Source organism: Myotis myotis, unplaced genomic scaffold (genome assembly GCF_014108235.1).
Source record: "Myotis myotis isolate mMyoMyo1 unplaced genomic scaffold, mMyoMyo1.p scaffold_m19_p_2, whole genome shotgun sequence".
NCBI classification, from domain to species: Eukaryota; Metazoa; Chordata; class Mammalia; order Chiroptera; family Vespertilionidae; genus Myotis; species Myotis myotis.
This window is the reverse complement of record NW_023416324.1, coordinates 137,324,844-137,348,714: the sequence shown is the minus strand read 5'-3', so window position 1 is coordinate 137,348,714 and position 23,871 is coordinate 137,324,844. Positions and strand designations below refer to the sequence as shown.

Here is a 23,871-nt window from a genome sequence, read left to right as displayed (position 1 = left end):
GCTCACCCAATCATACCCCACCAGATGTGTGTTTTTCTTTTGAATATTAGGTGTTGCTTGTTCAAAAGTGCCGGGGCTGGCCAGCAGACCCTGAGTGACGAATGAATGGATTACTCCGACACAACGTTTGCTGTGAAAGAGAGGGCTAAGGGAAGTCCTGGCCAAAGGGACCAGGCAGCCTCTATTGTAGCAGTAGTTTGAGATAAAGTTTATCTTTTAGATACAATCATCAGGGTAAGTAATCTTGGGAGGACATGTATGCTTATAGTGTCTTTTAAGCAAGGACACCCAAAAGATTAAGGAATAAGGATTCCAGTAAACACTCAGGGGGTCTGCACGTACACAGACTTGTTTGGAAAGGTCAAGGAATAATTAGGGACACCTTCAACACTCCCCTAAGTTGGAATTCTGATAAACAGGGCAGGCGGCCTTCCACACACTTCCCTTTTCTCATAATGTCCTCCTTACAAACTTTCCAACCAAGTCTCATGTGCTCCCCAACACAAAAGTAGAAGAAACTATGATAAGAACTTGAGCTTTTTATGAATTATTGAACTTATTTTCAGCTCTTTAATTGCTTTTACAAGCACATTTGTAATGTTGAAGTTATGATAACTAAACCTTCGAACACCTTGCTCAGAAGATAATGTTACTTTTAATTAGTTTGTGAGAAGTGCCTTTTACTACGTAAGGTGGAGTATTTTCTGGTTTCTTGCTCATGATTGTACTGCTGGAGACTATATATGTGGTTCCCTGGGGACAGCATCCAAGAATCCAATGGTGGTTGTATCAATAAAAATGTGCTTGCTTGTACATTATCTATACTAATAATAGGGTAATATGCAAATTGGTCGGGACACCATCACAATAACAACCGATCATCAGGCTGCATGCATAGCAGGCGCGGGTAGGCAGGAACTTGCAGGGACGGGGGCGGGGGAGGCAGGGCCTGGCGTAGGGCGGCCTGTACTCCCCACATGGCAGTGGCAGCTGTGAGTGGCACCAGGCGGAGCCTGCGGGCCAAGCTGAAGCAGCGCCTGCAGACCATCAGTGCCGAGGAGCAGCTGTGCCAGTCCCACCTCCTGGCCAGAAGGTGTGCGATCACAGGGACAGCCACAGTAGTGGGCCAGATCGACATCCTCCTGGCCGCGCTGCATAGGTTTGCGGATCTGCGCAGGCACAAGCTTCGATGCGTGCATCCTCTCCCCCCCACCTTGTGTGCGAACGTCCCCCAGCATGCTGTCACCCACGTGCACACGCAGCAGTCCCAGACCATGTTCCCCCACCCCTTTGCTGCACTTCCATCAACCCCGGCATGCCTACGGCCCCCATACAATGTGTGCGCATCCCTTCCAGTACGCTCACATCCTTTGGAGTATGTGGGGGTGGTCGGGCCAGGCAGCTGTGAGATGACAGTGAGAGGGCAGAGTGGTGATGCCCTGTTCCCACGGAGGACAGTGTGGCAACGGAGAACACCTCCATGGGACTAATGCAGGTGCTGAGGCGGGAGCAGGTGTGGACAGGCACACCTGGTGGGCATGGGGCAGCCCTTGCTGAGGTGCCTTCGGTCAGTGTTCAAGGTCAGGAATCCAGAGGAGGCGAGGCGTTCCGTCCTCTCAGTGAAATGGTGGGAGAGTCGGGGCGACCGCAGAGAAGGAATGTGTACTTGGGGTGCCGGTGCTCATGAGCTGACTGAGCCTTGCTCGCTCAAGGCCTAACGTACTCCTGCCAGGCAGCGGGTGACAGGATGTGCTTTTCTGACTTAATGAGAGAAAACATTGATTCTCCTGCTGCCCGCAAAGGTGGAAATTGGAGTGGGGAGACACACGGGGAGTGAGCAAGGTTCCCTGTCTGGGGGTTCCAAACCCGCTGTCGGTTCCTTTCACTGCTGACTAGAGATATATAGGGTGTCCCCCCAAAATGTATACACACTTTGACTACCTACAAATTCTAATGGGTTTAATTATGAAGAGGAAGAAACAACAATGGAGCTGTCATCTGTTAAAAGTGCGGGCCTAAACCGGCAGTCGGACATCCCCCGAGGGGTCCCAGATTGGAGAGGGTGCAGGCCAGACTAAGGGCCACACACCCCCCTGCACGAATTTCATGCACCGGGCCTCTAGTCCTATATAATAAAAGCCTAATATGCTAAGTGTCCGGTTGTCCAGTTGTCTGTTCAACCAATCAAAGCATAATATGCTAATGATAAGCAAGGCCACTCAACTGCTCACTGTGACGTGCACTGACCACCAGGGGGCAGTCGACCAGTCGCTATGACATACACTGACCACCAGGGGGCAGACAGACAACCAGTGACCAGTCACTATGATGTGCACTGACCACCAGGGGGCAGACACTCTAACCGGTAGGTTAGTTTGCTGCTTGCAGCCGATAGGGACTGAGTGAGACAGGCCAGACATGCCCTGGAGCCCTTCCGCAGTCCCTCCCCAGCTGGCCAACCTCCTGTGTCCCTCTTTGGCCCCGATTGTGCACCGGTGAGGTCCCTCGGCCTGGCCTGTGCCCTCTCACAATCTGGGACCCCTTGGGGGATGTTGGAGGGCCGCTTTCAGCCCAATCCCGCAGGCCAGGCCGAGGGACCCCACTGATGCACGAATTTGTGCACCGAGCCCCTAGTTATGATATAAAAAGTATGTTGAGGATTAGGCATTGTTGCCCCAAAATACTAACTTTGTTGTCTGAAATAGTAAGGGATTTAGCAAAATTTCTTCAAAAAGAAACCAAGGATTTTGCATTGAAAAATGGAAAAATTCTAGTTCTTCATTTATTCTGTAAAATAATTTCATCTCCATTACTAGGTGTACCGGTTAATAATGCTGATATTGTAATCAAAGAAAACATGATAATTTCAAGAGAAACATCAAAAGTGCTTTATTCAAAGTAATGTCCATTGCTAGCTACACATTTCATTTCCCCCATCTTTCAGGTAATTTGCTCTAGACATATATCTATACTAGAAGCCAGTTGCACAAATATTCATGCAATAGGCCTTCCTTCCCCTGGCTGCCGGCACCGGTTTTCCTCTGGCACCCAGGACCCAAGCCTTTGGTTCAGCCGCAGCAGAGAAGCCAAGCCTCGAGGCTAGGCTTCTCTGCTGCTGTCGCAGCGAGGCTTGGCTTCTCCACTGCGGCCCCAGCAAGGCTTGGCTTCTCTTCAGTCTTCAGTCTTCAGTCTTCGTTCCGCGCCTGCATATGCAAATTAACCACCATCTTTGTTGGGTTAATTTGCGTACTCATCCTGATTGGCTGGTGGGCATAATGAAGTGACACCAATTTGCGTGTTTCTCTTTTATTAGTGTAGATGGTCATGTACTATCCCCTCTCATACTGCAGTGCTTTGAATTCCTCACTGAATTTGTTTCTCCTCCTTGCCATTATCTAGCATAGTGTTAAGAACATACATTCTTTTAAAATTTGAATCCTGGCTCAACTATTTACTAGATATGTGACCACAAGCGGCATAACTCATCTTTGCCACAATTTTTGTATCTTTAAACTGGGGCCAACAATGTAACATACTTCATAGGGTTATTGTGAAAATTAAATAAAAACAAAAAACACGTGAAATGTTCAGAACAGTGCCTGGCACACAGTTAGTGCTATATAAATTGTTAGTCATTACTACTACTGTGAATACTGCTATCACTGTGATTTCTCAATGCTGTCAGCCGGCTTGCCCTTTCTTCTCTTTTTTAAATTTCTTTAACCTTAGAAAACAGGTAACTAAGCTTGTTAGAATTAAATGCAAATTAAGAGTAAATTTAGTGTATGAAGCCTGAGATTTACTTCCAAGAAAACAAAATGCTGTGTGTTTGCCTTGGTGTTGATTGCACTTTGGCTGCTGAGAACATTTTTATCTTGGGTGCAGCATTAACAGGCCATGCTTATAAATGAATCTGGAATTAAAAAAAATAAGATTTAAAATATCTCTTAATAAGTATGACTTGCTTTTTAGGGAAAAAGATCTTGAAGAAGCTCTGGAAGCAGGAGGTTGTGATCTTGAAACTTTGAGAAATATAATTCAAGGGAGACCACTACCTGCTGACCTGAGGACCAAAGTTTGGAAGGTAAATGGAAACGAAATTAATAAAATGTAATCACTAAAAAATAATATTTGAGAATTTTTATTTTCAGTTGTCTTAGTTGCAGAAGACTATTATCCTATGGGCATGTCACGTGTAGAAAATTAGACAGGGCAACTTACTAAAATCTCTGTTTCTATAATGTTCGGTATATTTAATAATTTAGGTTTTGCAAGGCAATGTCTTCTTTATTAAGATGTTATGATTACAATAGAAATACTTATTTTTGTTAAAACATATATAAGCAGAGGATAAGATAAAAATTATCTGTTATCTACCACCTGTTTGTAAAACACAATAATGTCTTGGTGTATATTTTTTTTACTTTTTTCCTGTTTGCACATATATATGTAAAAGAAATGGAATTATAACTGTATGTAGTATTCTGAATGTTTTATCACAGAAATTTAAAACACAAAGTTGAGACACTTGTATAATGAGCCTCCTCTTAGCTTTAATTGTTATCAGTATTTGGCTAATCTTGTTTGATTAATATCCCAGTCCTTTCCTCCCCACACTGGATTATTTTAAAACAAATCATTGGCCCAGTTGGCGTGGCTCAGTGGTTGAGTGTCGACTTATGAAACAGGAGGTCACAGTTTGATTCCCGGTTAGGGCACATGCCTGGGTTGTGGGCTCATTCCCCAGTGAGAGGTATATAGAAGGCAGCCAATCAATGATTCTCTGTCATCATTAATGTTTCTCTCTCTCTCTCTCTCTCTCTCTCTCTCTCCCTCTCCCTCCCTCTCTGAAATCAATACAAATTTACAAAAAAACACACACACAAAAATAGAAATCCTTAATGGCACACTAAAATACTTTAGTATGAAAGTCTAAAAGATAAAGACTTAAAATAACCGTAATATTATTAAACTTGAAAGAATAGTAATTTCTTTTTTTTTTTTTAAATATATTTTATTGATTTTTTACAGAGAGGAAGGGAGAGAGATAGAGAGTTAGAAACATCGATGAGAGAGAAACATCGATCAGCTGCCTCCTGCACATCTCCTACTGGGGATGTGCCCGCAACCCAGGTACATGCCCTTGACCGGAATCGAATCTGGGACCCTTCAGTCCGCAAGCCGACGCTCTATCCACTGAGCCAAACCGGTTTTGGCAAGAATAGTAATTTCTTAATGTGTGTGTCCTCCCATAGCTGGAGGGAAAAGGCAGTCTCTGGTGTCTTTTTTATAAGAGCACTAATTCCATTCATGAGGGCTCCACCTTCATGATCTAATCACCTCCCAAAGGCCCCACCACCAAATACCATCACAGCAGGATTTCAATATGCATGGTTGACATAAACATTCATGCTATATGGCATTGATGATATTTGTTTAAAATAAATTTACATATGTAATTATGTAAATATTTTATGTAATTTCTTCTATTCACTGTGTTGACATGGAGTAGTACAATTTAATTTAGGAGGAATATGACTAAGGTTTCAGCATTTGGTGAAGTGTAGATACATTACTTTGTAATCTTGGAAATATTTATTATTATTCCTAAATTCAGGCCTTTCCATTGTTATAGCATCTTTCTAAGGATGAAAGATGGCATATGAAGCTAGTTGCTTTTTTTTTTCTTCCAGATTGCTCTAAATGTTGCAGGAAAAGGAGATAGTTTGGCATCATGGGATGGTATTTTAGACCTGCCAGAACAGAACACTATTCACAAAGATTGTCTAGAGTTTATTGGTAAGTTTAATAATTGTTTTCAAACAGTAAAAAATTTTGGAAATAATAATTTTGGGGTAGAGGAATCATTCTTTATTATCTTATTATTACTTGGGATATTTCAAATTTTAAAGCTCTAGTAAATAGCTTTAGAATTTTTCATTTGAACATCTTATGAAATAATGTCTAATATTTTAAGAAAGAGAGCCCAATTTTTAGTGTTCTTTTGCATCATGTTTTTAATTCTTTAGGTATTTTTATAATTTTGTTGCAGTTTTAAATTTTTTTGGTGTAATTAATATTTATGTAATTTATGTAGTCCTAAATTAAAGGAGGCTGTGTTCCAAAAGTTTACCTATAAATCATAGGTCATGATCTGTAGAAAAACATTTTAGTTAAATTATTGATTAGTTGAGCTTTTGTTTACTAACCACATAGGAAACATTGCTGGTGTGGGCAAAGGAAATTGAATTTGGAGGTAGAAAATGAATCATTTTCCCTGTCCTTGGCAAGGCTGTAGTGGTAGCTGCCCATCATGGGGTAGATGATAATCTCTTGTTTAGAAAACAGTTTTTGCTTTCCAAGAATATGAGTTATGATTCTTTCCTGCTCTTCTACTTCAGGTGGTCCATTCTTGTTTGATCTACTTGTATATATAAGTCAAATATTATTAAGTTAGTAAATATTGAACAGCTAGTAAATACTGAATAAGTATAAGGAAAGATGTGCTTTCACATAGTGTTGTCATGCTCTAAATCAGCAATCGCCAACCTTTCGGACCTCATGGACCACCAGTGGTCCACGGACCACCTGTTGGCAACTGCTGCTCTAAATGCACTAATATAGTATTTGTTATATATTTGTAAATAAGTGTTATGTCCAATAACAGCTTCTAACAAGCCCTTGGTAACCTTATTTTGACATTTATTTTCTAGGCCAGCTTTCAGTGCCAGAAGAGAAGGCAGCAGAATTACTTTTGGATATTGAATCTGTAATTACCTTTTATTGTAAATCACGTAACATTAAATATAGCATGTCCCTTAGCTGGATACATCTACTCAAACCACTGGTGCGTCTTCAACTGCCACGCAGCGATTTATACAACTGCTTTTATGCTATCATGAATAAGTACATCCCCAGGTAAAATGTGATTTAACTACTTATTTTAAAAATGAATAAAGGTCTAGTTTGCTTGAGTTAAAGTTGTTAGATATATTTTAGTGGTAAAGTAAAAGGATTAAATAATTTTGAAGGTTGATTGAATCATAATTGTTATTTGACTTAGTGATTATAAAAAAATTTTAAGGATTCTTTAAGAATTTATGCTTCTAGAGCAGGGGTGGGCAAACTTTTTGACTCGAGGGCCACAATGGGTTCTTAAACTGGACCGGAGGGCTGGAACAAAAGCATGGATGGAGTGTTTGTGTGAACTAATATAAATTCAAAGTAAACATCATTACATAAAAGGGTATGGTCTTTTTTTTTTTTTTTTTTTTTTTTTTTAGTTTTATTCATTTCAAAACGGGCCGGATCCGGCCTGCGGGCCGTAGTTTGCCCACAGGTATATATGTGTGTGTGTGTGTGTGTGTGTGTGTGTGTATATATACTTCATACTTTTTTAGTGGTATCCCTATTTTAATTTCTTCATCTGTAACATAAAAATAACATTATAGTGTCTAAGTGAAAAGTAATATTTTTGGAATGCTACTGTAAGTGAGGTGCTGGGATTACAGCTTGGATCATAGTCCTAGAAATAGAGGCATTGAACAAATAATCAGAAGTGTGCCGTGTGTGAGGAAGGTGAAGTAGAGAGCACTATGGGAATGTATAATGAGGGTAGCCTAACCTGCACTGGGGATTAGGATTGGCTTCCCTGGGCAGGTAATACTTAAGCTGAAACTAGACAGATATGTAGGGATGAGTGATGGAGGCTGCACTCATGAGCCAGAGAGAATTCTTTTTCTTTTTTTTAAAAATATATTTTATTGATTTTTTACAGAGAGGAAGGGAGAGGGATAGAGAGTTAGAAACATCGATGAGAAACATCGACCAGCTGCCTCCTGCATACCCTCTACTGGGGATGTGCCCACAACCTAGGTACATGCCCTTGACTGGAATCGAACCTGGGACCTTTCAGTCCGCAGGCCGACCTCTATCCACTGAGCCAAACCGGTTAGGGCCAGAGAGAATTCTTGGAGTAGCTAGTGCTATGGATCAGGTGGTGAAGATTTTAGAGCCAAAAGGAACTTTCATCATTACCTACAGCAGTGGTTTGGCTGCACACTGAACCTTGGATACAAATTGGAATCATTGGGAGCACTCTTAAAAATCCCCATGCCTGATTGCATAGCCGACTAATTAAATAACATCTCTGAGGCCAGCACATAGGCGTTAGTTTTTGTTAAGAGCTTCTCAGTTGATTACAGTGTGCAGCCAAGGTATAGAACCGCTATTTTAGAGCTTCCTAGTTAATTGACTACCATTTTTTACTACTGTCTGTGTGATAACACACTATACTAGATTTGGGTGCTTTGTGTATGTTCTCATTTAAACAATGACCTAAGGTAGGTAAGTAGGTATCTCTGATTTACAACTACAGAAATTGAGGCAAAGAAAGAGAGATTAAGTGATTTTTCCAGGATCACACTTCTGGTGTGCGATTGAATCAGGAGTTGAACCTAAGTTTAAATGAACACCCGTGCTTTACTAAAATGGTTCTCCATACTTATTGCTTATTAGAATCAACTGAAGTTAGTCTCTCTCTCTCTCTCTTTCTTTGCTAACAGCTTTATTAAGATATCATTCACATGTTATAAAATTCATCCTTTTAGTATGTACAGTTCATTGGTTTTTAGTACAGACAGTGTTATGTAACCATAACGACAATCATTTGTAGAACAATTTCTTCACCCCTAAAGGAAACCTTGTAACCCATCAATAGCCAGCTCTCCATTTCCCTGCAACACTGTCAGCCCTAAACAACCACTAATCTACTTTCTGTCACTATAGATTTGCCTATTCTGGACATTTTACATAAATGAATCATAATATGTGGTCTTTTGTGATTGTAATGTTTTAAAGATTTACCCATATTGTAGCATATGTTATTTTGTTGTTGCTGAGGACTCTTTCATTGTATGCATATAACACATTTATTCATTCAGCAGTTGATGGACATTTGGATTTCACTTTTTGGCTATTATGAATAGGGCTGCTATGAACATATGTGTACAAGTTTTTGTGTGGACATGTAATTTCATTTTTCTTGGATATTGTACCTATTAGTGGAATTGCTGGATCATATGATAACTCTATGTTTAACCTCTTGAGGAATTGCCAGACTTTTCCACAATAATTGCATTATTTTGCATTCCCATTAGCAGTGAATGAGCATCCCAGTTTGTCCACATCCTCATCAACATTTGTTTTTTTATTATAGCCATACTAATGAGTATGAAGTGGCATCTCAGTGTGGTTTTGATTTGCATTTCCCTTACAAGTAAAGATGTTGAACATCTTTTCATGTGCTTAGCGGCGATTTATATATCTTCTTTGGATACTGTCTCTTCAGCCCAAGAACTTTTAAACATGCTGGTACTTGAAGTTTCAAGTATAAATAAACTAGTTAGAACCTAGGCATGGATATATTTTAAAAATTCGGGTGATTCTAATATACACCAGGGTGGAGAACCTCTGTACTACCTTGAAGCCATAGTGCTTCATGTAAGGAAAACAGACTTAGAGATGCCAGGGCACAGGGCTAAGGTCAAGGTAGAGCCAAGACTGGAATTCATATTTGGGAAACATTCTGTTATACTATAGATCTCTCAACTACCTACTAGTATACTTTAGTACCTCTCACCATAACAGAGCTAGTGTAGCAAGGGGCACGGTGTTCCGCCTAGGGAATGGTGGTGGTGGCTAGTACTAGAGGGAGGGGTTTTATGATGAACTGTGTGACACGCTGTCTTGTCAGGTGTCTTCAGTTACTGTTTTCAAGAGTTCTAAATGTATCACAGTACTTCAGCCAGAGTCAGTGTTAATGTCCTTGGATAGAACATAGCTCCACAAAACGGTGCTAGAAGAACTCCATTATGATGCATCTTTTTATTACAGATTCAGATAAAACACGGGTAGAATTCTATCAAGCACAGCGCCTTGCAGTTACAGAGTACCTTTGCAGTACACAGATATTAAATGAGTAGGCTGACTCCCTGAGATGTCCCACTTTTACTGAAGATGAGACCTCAAACTAGGCACTTGTTCCTACGTTCTATGCCCCTACTCAGTTTATAAGCCTTGCACTTATAATGCGGGAAAGTATTTAGACTAAGGAGGAGGTAATCTTACCAATATAAATCCAATTCTGTCTCTGGCACCTGAATTACCAAACCAGGGCCTTTTCTACAAACTTCCCTGTCAAACTGCAATATCAAAAAATGGCAGCTAGAGGGTCATACCAAATCTTGGTATAAACCTCAGATCTTAGATTTGTAGAAATTCTTTTTCCTTCTTGTTTGAATAGCATTTCAAAACATACTTAATGTACAGAATAGTATTAAATGTAAACTGTAAATAAAAATTTAAAATAAGTTAAAACAACAAAAGTAGCTACTTGGGTGAGCTACTTGGCTACAAGGAAGCCTTAGTTTTCTCAATTGTACAAGAGGGAAATAATAGTGTTTATTTTACAGGGTTGCTTTTAAAGATAAACATATAAAATGCTTTTATGTTAAAACTGTGACATTCATTTCATTAACTTTTTTGCATGCATCCTTTTACCTTGGTATCTTTACAGTTTGCTTTATTATTTTGTTGTTAATCCTCACCTGTGGATATTTTTTCCATTGATTTTTAGAGAGAGTGAAAGAGAGGGAGGAAGGGGGCAAGAAACAGAAAAAGAGAGGGGGAAACATTGGTGTGAGAGAGACACATTGTTTGGTTGCCTCCCACACATACCCCGACTGGGGCCGGGGTCAAACCCCACATCAGGTAGATGCCCTGGACCTGGAATCAAACCCGAGACCATTCAGTGCACATTTAGACGCTCTGATCATTGAGCAACACAGGCCAGGGTGTACAGTTTGCTTTTTTAGAGACTGTACTGCTGCCAAAATACCACTTTTTAAAATACCAAGTTATATTTATGGAAGGGTAGTATGGCATAATAGCTTAATGCCCAGTTTCTGTGTACAAGTCTTAGCTACATCACTTCTTAGATATATGACCTTGGGTGAGCTACTTGACTACAACCAAGCCTTAGTTTTCTCAGTTGTGCAACAGGGGAAATAATAGTGTCTATTTTATAAGTTTGGTTTTATAGATAAACCGAGATAACTTTTTAAAAGTGCCCGTTACAGTGTCTGGCACATGGTGTCTCCTTGGACACAAGGGAACAGGCAAGAAGTAGGATGGTTATAAGTAAAGTGCGTGTTACCTTCTAGAATTCACTCCAAGCACCTAGTAACCGGGCTACTTCAGCAGCTTGTAAGGCTCTTTCTGCTAAATGTGTCTATTCTGAAATGTTCATCTGGCCATTTCAGACTTGTACCTTTGCCTGAAGGACATTCCTAATTGTGTACATTAACCTGAAGCTTTCTTAGGAGTTTCCTCTTAATTTGGCAGGAAAAAAAAGGGGGCTGGACTTCTTCAGAACTCTCCAGGTCTCCTTTTGGGATTCAAATTTTACCAAAATACCCTAAGTGGTCCTGCTGTTTTCAGTGGTCCTGTAGTCCTTTTGTTAGAGCGCTGCCTAGGTTCACCTAAAGAATCTCCCTAGAGTTGGTTGTAGACCTGTTGCTTCTACAACTTTCTGTCAAGTCAGGTCCATTAGGTGTTAGCAAGAGAGCTCTTCCTGGTTTATTAGATAGACTGGTATTCAGGTGTTCTGAAGGTAGGAAGGAGGCAGATATTACAAGAGCATTGGTTACTGATGGGATCATTTCTGACCTATTAATGCAAGAAACTTTTCTTCTTTTGTCTTCTAGGGATTGTTCCCTGAAGGGGAGACCCTTTCATCTTTTCCGATTACTCATCCAATACCATGAGCCTGAGCTTTGTTCATTCCTTGATACAAAGAAAATTACTCCAGACTCCTATGCACTCAACTGGGTAATAAAGTGAAAGTAGGAACACTTAATGAAAAATAGATTTTTATGAAACTATAATTAGATATTTTTTTCCTCCAAGGAAGAAACAGAAAAGTACTAAATTATCGACCGACCATTAAACCAAAGGAGTAAAATTATTGGCACTTCATAAGTAGCTTGTTTTGCTTCTCACATATGTTAGTCAGTTTAGGTTAATATGAACTTCAGCCTTTTGTTTTACAAAATATGTGACATATTTATATACACATCTGTATATATATTAGAGGCCCGGTGCACAAAAATTTGTGCACTGGCGGGGGGGGGGGGAGGGTGTCCCTCAGCCCCACTTGTGCCCTCTCACAGTCTGGGACCCCTCGGGAGATAACAACCTGCTGGCTTAGGCCCACTCCCGGTTGGCAGAGGGCAGGCCCAATCCCTAGGTGCAGCCCCTGGTCGGGCTCAGAGCAGGGCTGATTGGGGAGTTGGGGCGCCGCCCCCTGTTATGCACAGAGCAGGGTGGATCGGGAGGTTGTGATGCCACCCTCAGTCACGCTCAGGGTAGGGCCGATTGGGGGGTTGGGGCACCGCCCCCTGTCACACTCAAGGCAGGGTCGATGGGGAGGTTGCGGCGCCACCCCCTGTCACGCACAGAGCAGGGCCAATCGGGGTTGTGGTGCCACCCCTGTCACATACAGAGCCAGCCGATCAGGGGGTTGGGGCGCTGCCCCCTGTCATGCACAGAGCAGGGCCCATCGGGGTTTTTGCCTCCGTACCCTGTCACACACACAGCAGGGCTCATCAGGGGGTTGGGGAGCTCCCCCCTGTCATGCACAGAGCAGGGCCAATCAGGAGGTTGTGATGCCACCCTCAGTCACGCTCAGGGTAGGGCCAATTGGGGGGTTGGGGCGCCGCCCCCTGTCACCCACAGAGCAGGGCCGATCAGGGGGTTGGGGCGCCGCACCCTGTCACACACAGAACCGCAGGGCGATCAGGGGGTTGGGGAGCTCCCCCCTATCAGGCACAGAGCAGGGCCGATCAGGGGGTTGGAGCACCTTCCCAGTCATGAACAGAGCAGAACAGATAGGGAGGTTGTGGCCCCGCCCCGTCACACACAGAGCGATCAGGGGGTTTGGGCGCTGCCCCCTGTCACACTGCTCCAGGGGCCAGGAGGCCTCCATGCTCCGCTGATCCCGGTGCTGGGAGGCATATTACCCTTTTACTATATAGGATAGAGGCCTGGTGCATGGGTGGGGGCCGGCTGGTTTGCCCTGAAGGGTGTCCTGGATCAGGGTGGGGGTCCCCCTGGGGTGCCTGGCCAGCCTGGGTGAGGGGATGATGGCTGTTTGCAGCTGGTCACACCCCCTTCAGGGTGGAGGTCCCCACTGGGGTGCTTGGCCAGTCTGGGTGAGGGGCTGAAGGCCGTTTTCAGGCTGGCGGGTGACTGAAGCTCCCAACCTCTTCTTTTTTCTTTTTTTTTTTTATTCTTGGATTTATTTACCTTCTATGGCTGTCACTGGAGCTGAGAGCAGACCTTGGCTGCTGAAAGCAGTTTTCTGGGGTTTTGTTTAGCTTCTATATTGTAACAATGTTTCTTAGAGAGCAGCTCAGAGCCCAGCAGCAGCAGGCGGGGAACGGGGAACGTTGGCTTCCTCTGTCACTGGAGTAAGCAAGCCTCCTGTTCGTGTCAGTAGCCTGGCTGCTGGCCACCATCTTGGTTGGCAGTTAATTTGCATATCGCCCTGATTAGCCAATGGGAAGGGTAGCGAAGTTACGGCTAATTACCATTTTTCTCTTTTATTATATAGGATAAAAGCCTTAGCGACTGTTACAACTGAATGACCGGTTGCTGTGACGCACGCTGACCACCAGGGGGGCAGACACGCAATGCAAGAGCTGCCCCCTGGTGGTCAGTGTGCTCCCACAGCCAACCTCCCCTGGCTGGCCAACCTCCCACAATCTCTTCCCCCAGGCCAGCAGGCCCTAATCGCCCAATCGGGTCCAGGCCCCGGGCTGGGATGGGGAACCAGAAGTGGGTGGCGGCAGACTCGGCCCCTTTATCAGGGGGGCCAAGGGCCAGCTCTCGGGGCCGGCAGCCAACCTCCTGCACCCTGTCCCTACCCCCAGCTGGCAGGCCCCGATCAGCCTGCCACCCGCCCAGCACAGTGGCGCCACTGTGGTGAGTGAAGGAGGTACGGGGGAGACAGGGAACCGCATGGTGGCGGCGTCAGCATCCGGCATCTGTTCCTTCCACAACTGTCCCGACAACTGTCGCCTTCTCTCCCGACCCCACTGGGGCCTTCGGGCCCCAGTCGGCCCGGCCCTGATCACTGGCCAGGCCTAGGGACCCCATCCTTGCATGAATTTCATGCACTGGGCCTCTAGTATATAAATATATGTATGTAATATATGGTAAATATTAGTTCACTTTGAAACTTTAATAAAATTGATGATATATATTAGAAGTGATATTCAGTCATGAAAATAGTTAAGATTATCAAATGACTAATATAAAAGAATATAATGTACATCTCAGTGCTCTGACATCTGTATTTGTATGTTGAGTGGGAAGTTTGTTATTCTAGGTCAGTGTCCTCAAATCTTTTGATCTTGAGACCACTTATACACAACATTTATTGAGGTTCCATTGTTTATATGGGTTGTGTTCAATAGAAATTAAAACTAAGAAGTTTTAAATATTTATTTAGAGTAATGATAAATCCATTACATGTTAACATAACCTACTTTTAAAATAAAAAATAACTATATTTTTCAGAAGAAAATTAGTGAGAATAGTGGCATTGGCATCTATACTAATAAAAGGGTAATATGCTAATTAGACCGGATATCTTCTGGACAAAGCCATGGTGGTGGAGCTGAGGCAGAGGCGGTTAGTGGCGATCAGGCCGGCAGGGGAACAGGGGCATCAGGCCAGCAGGCAGAGTGGTTAGGGGTGATCAGGCACGCAGGCAGGCAGGTGAGCAGTTAGGAGCCAGTGGTCCCGGATTGCAAGAGCGATATCCGACTGTGAGAGGGATTGGGCCTAATCCCCCGAGGGGTCCTGGATTAGAGAGGGTGCAGGCCGGGCTGAGGAACCCCCCAACCCAATGCACAAATTTCATGCACTTGGCCTCTAGTTCTGTATTTTTGCAAATCTCATTAATTTTTAGTAGATTCTCATATCTGCTTCTGGATTTAGTCTCTGATGATACCACACTTCATGTAGCCTTTGGAACATTCTGTTGTTTATTTGTGAGAGCATGAGTATGAAAAAGGCAAATAAAGTCTAAGTATTATTTCACATCATTGACTCCCCTGTAAATACTCTTCGGGACTTCAGGGCACCTCAGGTCATACTTTGAGAACTGCTCTTCTAGGTTATATTTAAGATATTTTTAAAACAATGATTGGGTGCTGGAAGAATATATATTCAAAAATTAAACATTCCTTGAGCATGTCTTATCTAATTTCAGGAAATTCCATTGCAGTCACTTATTAACTGTGTGATTTAAGACAGCCTCTGAGCTTCAATTTTTTCATCTGTAAAATGGGAATAATAATAGTATCTATCTCAGAGGGTAAAGGGATGAGTTAACAATCAGAAAATGCTAAATAGAGATGCTAACTGGCTTAAACTCTGACGTAGTAAATCTGAAACTGCAGCAGCCTATTCTTTAGTTCCCTCTTGGCTATAGTCTTGTCACTCTGAGTTAAAATAATAAAATGCCTAAAAAACTATTGCTTCTCTGTGATTCATATTTGCTATTAACTCCTTATTTGTGTTGAAATGAGGAATTTTTATTTTTATTTTTTTAGCATTCTAATTCCTAATGGTGGTTTCTCTGGTCACACCATGCTTAGAACATGCCATTTCTGTTACCAGAACTTGAAATTAATACTCAGTGCTGGTAGTAGATTTTAGCTAAATATTAAAAACTAGTTTCTCTTCTTTCAGTACCCCAAATAGTTCATTCTTGCTACGAGTATGTCTGTAGAATGGAGTCTTTTTTCTTTTTTTCTTTTTTGTTAATCCTCACCCAAGGATATTTTTCCATTGATTTTTAGGGAGAGTGGAAGAGAGAGGGAAAGACAAAGAGAAACCTTGATGTGAGAGAAACACATCGATTGGTTGCCTCCAGCACGAGCCCTGACCAGGGCCTGGGCTGGGAGGAGCCTGCAACCGAGGTACATGCCCTTGACTGGAATCGAACCCTGGACCCTTCAGTCTGCAGGCCAACGCTCTATCCACTGAGTCAAACCAGCTAGGGCGGAGCTTTTCTTTTTTAACCTGAGATGAAACAAAACTAATTTTTAAACCCTGAGAATCTGCAGTTATAAGCAGTGCAATGTTAGCTTTAGTTTAGTTAAGTGAGTTTAATGATGACCATATTGCTATTCTGTTTGTATTTGCATCTTCTGGTCTATTTTTAAGAGTAATTTTTTTTTAAACAACAAAAAACATCAGTAGTAGTATGTATTTTAAAAGTTTTGTGGTCAAGTGTAATGCAGTTACATGGGCTGTGGCTTCTCAGGTCTTTAGTTTGAATACCACCACTAACTAGCTCTGTGAACTTGGGAATGTTATTTAATACAAGTCTGTTTCCTCACCTATAAAATGGGGAGGAAAATGTCTTCTTTGAAGGCCTGTTGTGAGAATATTTGAAATAAAGAGATATTTTAAATAAAAATATTTAATACTGTGACAGTAGCTTAGTGTCTGGAACAACATATAGGTGTTCTGGCAGTAAATGTATGTATTCTCATTAGCTGCCTTTAGCCATAAGAAATGTTTTGAACTTAAATTCCTACATGGAATTGTTTCTGTATCTAATGAAAATGGAAAGTATCATTGAATTTGTGCAATTTAAAGCACAGTTGGACTCTAGAGAAATGTATACATTAACAGTTTTTTTATTTGGAAGAGAAAACCATAGGGTTTTGAAACCTATTGAGGGGTATAAATGTTGTCTCATATATTTCAAATGATATACAAGTAAGCATTGGGAGCAATTCATATTTATATTGTCATTAAATATTTTTAGGTTCTTTTCAATTACTGTGTTTGATTCTCACAATTACCTTGTAAATTAGATACTGTAATAATTATGCAAGTTATCCTTAGAGAGCTCAGTGGTAATTGTTAGTTATTAGGCTATGGTAAATATGTGGTAGTTTAGAAAGTCTAGGTTAATTATCTCTTCACAACAATGTAAGAAGGTTAGTAGTAGTATTACTTTTTATTTTTTAACAGAAGGAGAAATGGAAGCTTTGAAGTTTGTTTTATGCCCTACGTCAGACAGCTAGTACGTGGCTCCTCTGTGCTTTGAATCCACATGTTCTGCCTTTGGATTCTGAATACTAAAATTAAAGTACTTACATTTCAGCTGCTGATAACTTGATTTAGAGTTATTTATGCATTTGCTTTAATACTTTTAAAAGAACAAGTCATTTCTAATGGCTTATGTTCATCATTTCATTTTCTGATTACAGCTTGGAAGCCTTTTTGCATGTTACTGTTCCATTGAAGTCACTGAGGCGTTATGGGATGGATATCTACAACAAGCAGATCCATTTTTTATTTATTTTTTAATGTTAATAATCCTTGTTAATGCAAAGTAAGTATCAAGTTGGTTAGATTTTTCTCTTCTCTGTTCTCAGGGTGGTCTGTTAATATTTAACTCATTTGATTCTTGTTTTACAGAGAAGTTATTTTAGCACAAGAGTCTGACAGCAAAGAAGAAGTTATCCGTAAGTAGAATTTAATGTAGATAATTTCATGTCACTTAGTTTTATTTGTTTAGTTTTATTTTTAATTTAAATTCTTTATTGTTTAAAGTATTACATGAGTCTCCTTTTTCCCCTATTGACCGCTCCCCGGCTGCTCCCAGCCCCAGCACATGCCCTCGCCCCCCTACTGTTTGTGTCCATTGGTTATGCTCATATGCATGCATACAAGTCCTTTGGTTGATCTCTCACCCCCACGTCCCCTACCTTCCCTCATAGGTTGGACAGTCTGTTTGATGCTTCTGTGTCAATGGTTCTATTTTCGTTCATCAGTTTATGTTGTTCATTATATTCCACAAATGAGTGAGATCATGTGATATTTATATTTCTCTGGTTTATTTCGCTTAGCATCACTTAGTTTTATTAAACTCAGTTTCCTCATCTATAAATTTAGGGGATTGGTCTAGAAGAGCTCTAAGGTTCAATTCAACTCTTACTTAGTTTTCAGGTACAAATATTAGACTACTTTCCCCAGTTTTGCTATCCCCATTCATTCATTCATTCATTCATTCATTCATTCATGTTTTTTCATTCCTTTCCATATACTATTTCTTTGGTTTCCTTGTTCAAATAAAATGCCCTCCCCTCCTTTCCCCTTCTCCTTCTCTTTTTCTACCTCCTTTCCTCCCTTCCTGTCTCCCTCCCTGCCTTCCTCTTTTTCTCTCCCTCTCTCTTCCCTTCTCTCCTGACCCCTTCCCTTCCAGCCCCCTTCCTTCTTCCTCAGTTTACCTTTCAATATTCTGCTTTCATGGTATCTTCATTGTGAAACCTTGGTTCTCTTTTTCCGTTCTTCCCACTCTAACCCAACACAGATTTGTTATTTTCTCTCTACATTGCCTAGCACTTTGTGCTATCTATATTACAGTGTTTATCTTGTTAACATTTTAATGATTTATTTTAACATTCTCACACAAGACATAGTTCCTTAAATCAGGAACTATTTCTTAGTCACTTTTATTTCCAGAGACCCTGGCACTTACTAGGTGTTTGTTAAATAAGTAAATAAATTACAATATTCTAATTAAGGCTAATGAATTTGATTTGGTTGCCTGTCACCATCATTCACTAATAAAATTGCATTAACAGTTTCAGCTCTTTTGGGGAAATCCACTTCTCCCCAAACAGTTTTAAAGGCATCACTGTTAAGATTCCATTTATATAATTTTTATTATGTTGAGCACATTCTAGCTTTGATACATAAATAATGTTTGTTATATTCTTCACAAAAATTTTTTTAAATGTTGTTATCTCTATACTCCTATTTCAGAGTTCTTGGAAAACACTCCATCCAGTTTGAATCTAGAAGATATAGAAGACCTTTTCTCTCTGGCTCAGTATTATTGCAGTAAAACACCAGCTTCATTTAGAAAGGTATAAAATAGGAAATGACAAACTATTCATTGTTTCACATTTTGCACATTGTTTTATTGTTCTCATTATCCATTTCATTTAAAATACTCAAGGCTGGTTTTCTTTTCTGTCTTTTTATGTGTTGCAGTTTTGTGTGATTTTCTACTATAAATACTCTCCCTCATGGAGAAACCGACAGATTAAAAAAGATAGTATACAGATATGTTACAAATTATCTCACCCCTACTCTGATTATTAGTTATTTCTGATCATTAGAATATTGACTATATTTCTTAAATTAGTGCTCTCTTTTAAAAATTGTATTACAAAAATCTGATGGGGCATGTATAATTATGCCTTCTTTATTTGGAGTTCAGCTTTGCACTTTACTGATACAGAGCTGTCTTGTAAGCAGAAAAGGATCACAGAGACCTAGAATCTTTCTCAGACCAGACAAGTGCTTACAAGAGAAAGGACACCAGATTAGAAGTGTAAGTGGTGTGAGCTCCTAGAAAGTAAAACTCCAGGAAGCAAAAGCTAATAGTGGAGGAGGCAGAGAAGTACTTTAACAACTAGTATGGCACACAGGTTTGTCTGTGACCTCAGGTATCAATGAGAGCATTAATTGTCTTTTTTTTTTTTTTAACGCATTGCACCATAATGATTGCTAGTTGGTAGTTATGTCACTGAAACATCAAGATGAGGTTAAGTTATGTTTAGTATAGCATGTTTTAGAAGGCAGTTAAGAGAAACCTTTTAAGAACATTTTCCTTGAAACTAATTAAAGAAGAGATTTGTTTTGTTTCTAGGGACTGATTTCAGCTATTTTAATAATTGCCTTATGTAAATCTCCTCAGTTCCCAACAATGTTGAGTAAGTCAGATTATGGGATAGTGATTTAGGATGCTGGGTGAAAAGAAGTCTTATACTTTTCAGTCTCTTAAGAGGAATAGTTTTTATTCAGACATAGTAAATGATCTGCACTAGCATTCGCTAATTAGAGCAGACTGTACTGTATAATCAGTGTCTTACATAATTTATATCAAATATGAAAAGTTGTGAGTAACCAATTTTAAAATTTAGCTATAGGTAATAGTATGGAAAATACTATTTAGCTATAGGTAATAGTATGGAAAATAACTTTGAAGAATGTGTTATTTCATTTTGTGTGAACTCTGACAGGAACTTTGTATCTTTTTGTATTTTTTAGCTTATAAGATTTGAGATGATATATTAAGTTTTAAAAATCACACAACTCAAGGATGTTATATAATTACTAGAGGCCCAGTGCATGCATTTGTGCACTGATGGGGTCCCTCAGCATGGCCTGCAGGGATCAGGCTGCAGCAGGCAGCCGGGGAGGAGCCTGGGCTGGGTGCTGCGCTGCTCCCACTCATCCCAGTCCTGCTGCACCTGCCCGACCGCTCGGTAGGCTCACCAGCTATGAGCCTGAAGTCTGGCGCCTGTTGGTCAGCTGAGCGGTGCTCCTACTGTGGGAGCATACTACCACTAAGGGGCAGTTCCTGCGTTGAGCATCTGCCCCCTGGTGGTCAGTGCACGTCATAGCTACCAGTCGACCAGTCGACCAGTCACTTAGGCTTTTATATAGAGAGAGATTTTACCTCTTACCATGTTATATTAAGAGTATTTCAGAAAGAAATTTTGATTTTGTTTTTTCTTTATAGTATTTTTAAATTTTCTTTTCAAACAGGATAATCACCACCTATTTGGTAGTACTTTGTTGGGAATTAAGGATGATGAGGCAGATCTGAGTCAGGCTCTTTGTCTGGCAATCTCAGTCTCAGAGATCCTTCAAGCAAATCAGCTGCAGGGGGTAAGTAAAGAAAGCCCGCAGTTTTGTCAGAGAACTGTCCCTTTTATTTTTTTTTTATTATTATTTTGTTATTGTTGTTAATCCTCACCCGAGGATATTTTTCCATTGATTTTTTGGGAAAGTGTAAGAGAGAAGGAAAGACAGAGAGAAACATCGATATAAGAGAAACACATCGATTGGTTGCCTCCTGCATGAACCCTGATCAAGCCTGGGCCAGGGAGGAACTTGCAGTCAAGGTCAGAATTGAACCAGGGACCCTTTGGTCTGCAGGTCGATGCTCTATCCACTGAGCCAAACCGGCTAGGGCAAGATTGTTCCCTTTAAATACAAGGAACCAGTATTTCCTCCCTGTTTGATGATTTCCACAAAATTAATCTACTACAAAAATGTGGCTATTTTGCTTTCTTTGATGATTAATGTACTAAATCTTCTGTCCAGATGGTCATTTTTAAACTGCCAGTATTGGTGTTATTTTAGTTGTCAACAACTAATTATTTTTTACACCAATTTTTGTAAACTGTTAAACCTTTTTCATTTTAGCAAAGCAACTAAATGGTGTATAAAGTACTTAACAGAGTGAATTTAGCATTTAACAGTTAAATTCTGGGTTGTTACACAACTGATTAAATTACAAGCTTAAATGCCATAAAGCATGTAACAAAGGAGACTTGAGGAACTATTACTAGTATTGCAACATTTACCCATGCAAGTGTGTATTTGGAATGTGGGATGTATTTCCAAAGAGGAGAGAGGAATAGACAGGAAAATGCCTTTGACAGTAGATCTTTTTAAAACAAGTAATTCACGTATTTTTCTTATTAGAACTATTATTTTTTAAAATATATTTTATTGATTTTTTATAGTGAGGAAGGGAGAGGGATAGAGAGTTAGAAACATCGATGAGAGAGAAACATTGATCAGCTGCCTCCTGCACACCCTCCACTAGGGATGTGCCTGCAACCAAGGCACATGCCTTTGACTATCCTGGGACCCTTCAGTCCATAGGCCTATGCTCTATCCACTGAGCCTAACCAATCAGGGCTAGAACTATTATTAAAAAACAAATGAAAATATGTAATATAGTTTAATAAGACCCATATGAACCTCCTCAGTTCAAACTGCAATTGTAAAACCTCCCCTCACCCACCAAATAAGTTTAGTTCTTATGTGAATTGAAGTGTTGATAAGTTTGTGGATTTATTTGCAGAAACAGGAATTGTACCTATATGGTTTTTAAAAAATTGTTTAACATGATTCACATTTAAAAAATTAAGTTCCAATATATTATAATTAGTTTTATAATTCAAACTGACATTTTCCTGGTACATATTTTAAGACTTTCTGGTCAAGGACAGTATATACAAAATGTTTTACTGTTTTAAATTAATATAATGTTTTAGAATCTTGAGGTAATTTTCTTGTATCTGTATTGATTGGGTCCTTCTGATCTATGTGAGATCAATTTTTTAATAAACGTATTCCCCCTTCTTTGGTTAATTATTAGTATTATCTAAAATACAACTCTAATGGCAAATTTCAGTACATCAAAAAATTGTTTCTTTCTTAGGAAGGAGTCCGGTTCTTTGTGGTGGATTGCCGTCCTGCAGAACAGTATAATGCTGGGCATTTATCAACTGCTTTCCACTTAGATTCAGATCTGGTTAGTATAAATTCTTATTAATTTTTTTTAATTAACAGAAGAAATCTTTTTATTTTCTTTAGCTTATAAATATACTAGTAAATGTACCCAATTTAGGGATGTTTTTCTTTCTGCTTAAGGAGGGAGTCTCTGTCCTTATGATAAAAGTTGCTCTCGGGTTGCCTTTTCACTCGGGACACCCTTTTGGCATCCTCAAGAAGTGGTTCTCAACCTGTGGGTCGCGACCCCTTTGGCGGTCGAACAACCCTTTCACAGGGGTTGCCTAAGACCATCCTGTATATCAGATATTTACATTACGATTCATAACAGTGGCAACATTACAGTTATGAAGTATCAATGAAAATAATTTTATGGTTGGGTCACAACATGAGAAACTGTATTTAAAGGGCCAGAAGGTTGAGAACCACTGTCCTAAAGGATAGATGAAAACATTGTTTACTATGGCTTACTATTGCTTACCATTATTATGTCAATAAATTCTAAACTTCTGACTACAAGCTACCTGACGTGCCTTGCATCTAGTAAGTACTCTGTAAATATTAGCTCTTTTATAATTGGGTAATTATTCTAAACGTTTTTATGATAAGCCTTTTTTCCCATCATGAATACTTACGTATATAATAAACTAATACTTAGTAGGTGTTAAGTTGTTAAAATTTCTGTCGTCTGATCATTTTAATTGAAGAAGTAGATGAGGTAAATAGTTAAATATTGTCAGAGATGCTTAGAGTAGTGTAGACTTGGGACTGATGTCATTTAAGCTGTTATGAGGTTATTAGAGCCTTGGGGATAGGGAAGATGGAAAGAGCAGTAAACACTTTTGCTGATGGTGCAATCTACCCTCTTCCCAGCGTGTCTGAAAAAATTGATGCTACGGCTGAAAGGCCATGTAGCAGGGCCTAGGTGGTGTTGAGAGGAAACTCCTGGAAAATGAAGATAAAACAACCCAGAGAGTTTTGGGCGCTGTAGGTACAGAAGGCAATCCTCGCTTGTTTGCATCTTGAAATTGAACTTTGTGCCTTTCTCTTCCTTGATTAGTGCAGGAAAACTTAGATGGTTTTAAAATTTACTCAAGTGATTCACAAATACTTGAATTAAAAAAAAAATTCAGAGAATCTCCAGAGTTAACTGTTAACAGCATACTTAATCTTCTAGACCTGTCATACATATTTATATATTTTTTGTTCGCTTTTTCCACTTGGCAGTTCATTTGTTTTTTGATTTAAAAGTTTCTTAGAGATCTTTCCACTTAAGTACATTCTTTTTAATGGCAGTATTTGGTCCATGGTACAGATATACCATAATTATTGTTTGATTAATGTGCATTTTGATTAATTTACATTTTGATTATTGTTTGATTAATAATACATTAATCAGAT

General features: G+C 40.1%; 1 protein-coding gene across 2 annotated transcripts in view; it reads left to right on the top strand.

The window, feature by feature from the left end:
* Positions 1-23,871, top strand: part of TBC1D23 (TBC1 domain family member 23) — a 74,817-nt gene that overhangs the window by 28,973 nt on the left and 21,973 nt on the right. For both annotated transcript variants that reach the window (XM_036347139.1, XM_036347138.1), the window contains exons 2-10: positions 3,973-4,084; positions 5,694-5,799; positions 6,714-6,918; positions 11,766-11,889; positions 17,355-17,479; positions 17,566-17,612; positions 18,916-19,019; positions 20,710-20,832; positions 22,400-22,492. In XM_036347139.1, coding sequence (XP_036203032.1) covers positions 3,973-4,084; positions 5,694-5,799; positions 6,714-6,918; positions 11,766-11,889; positions 17,355-17,479; positions 17,566-17,612; positions 18,916-19,019; positions 20,710-20,832; positions 22,400-22,492 — 1,039 coding nt within the window. The remainder of the gene's footprint in view (positions 1-3,972; positions 4,085-5,693; positions 5,800-6,713; positions 6,919-11,765; positions 11,890-17,354; positions 17,480-17,565; positions 17,613-18,915; positions 19,020-20,709; positions 20,833-22,399; positions 22,493-23,871) is intronic.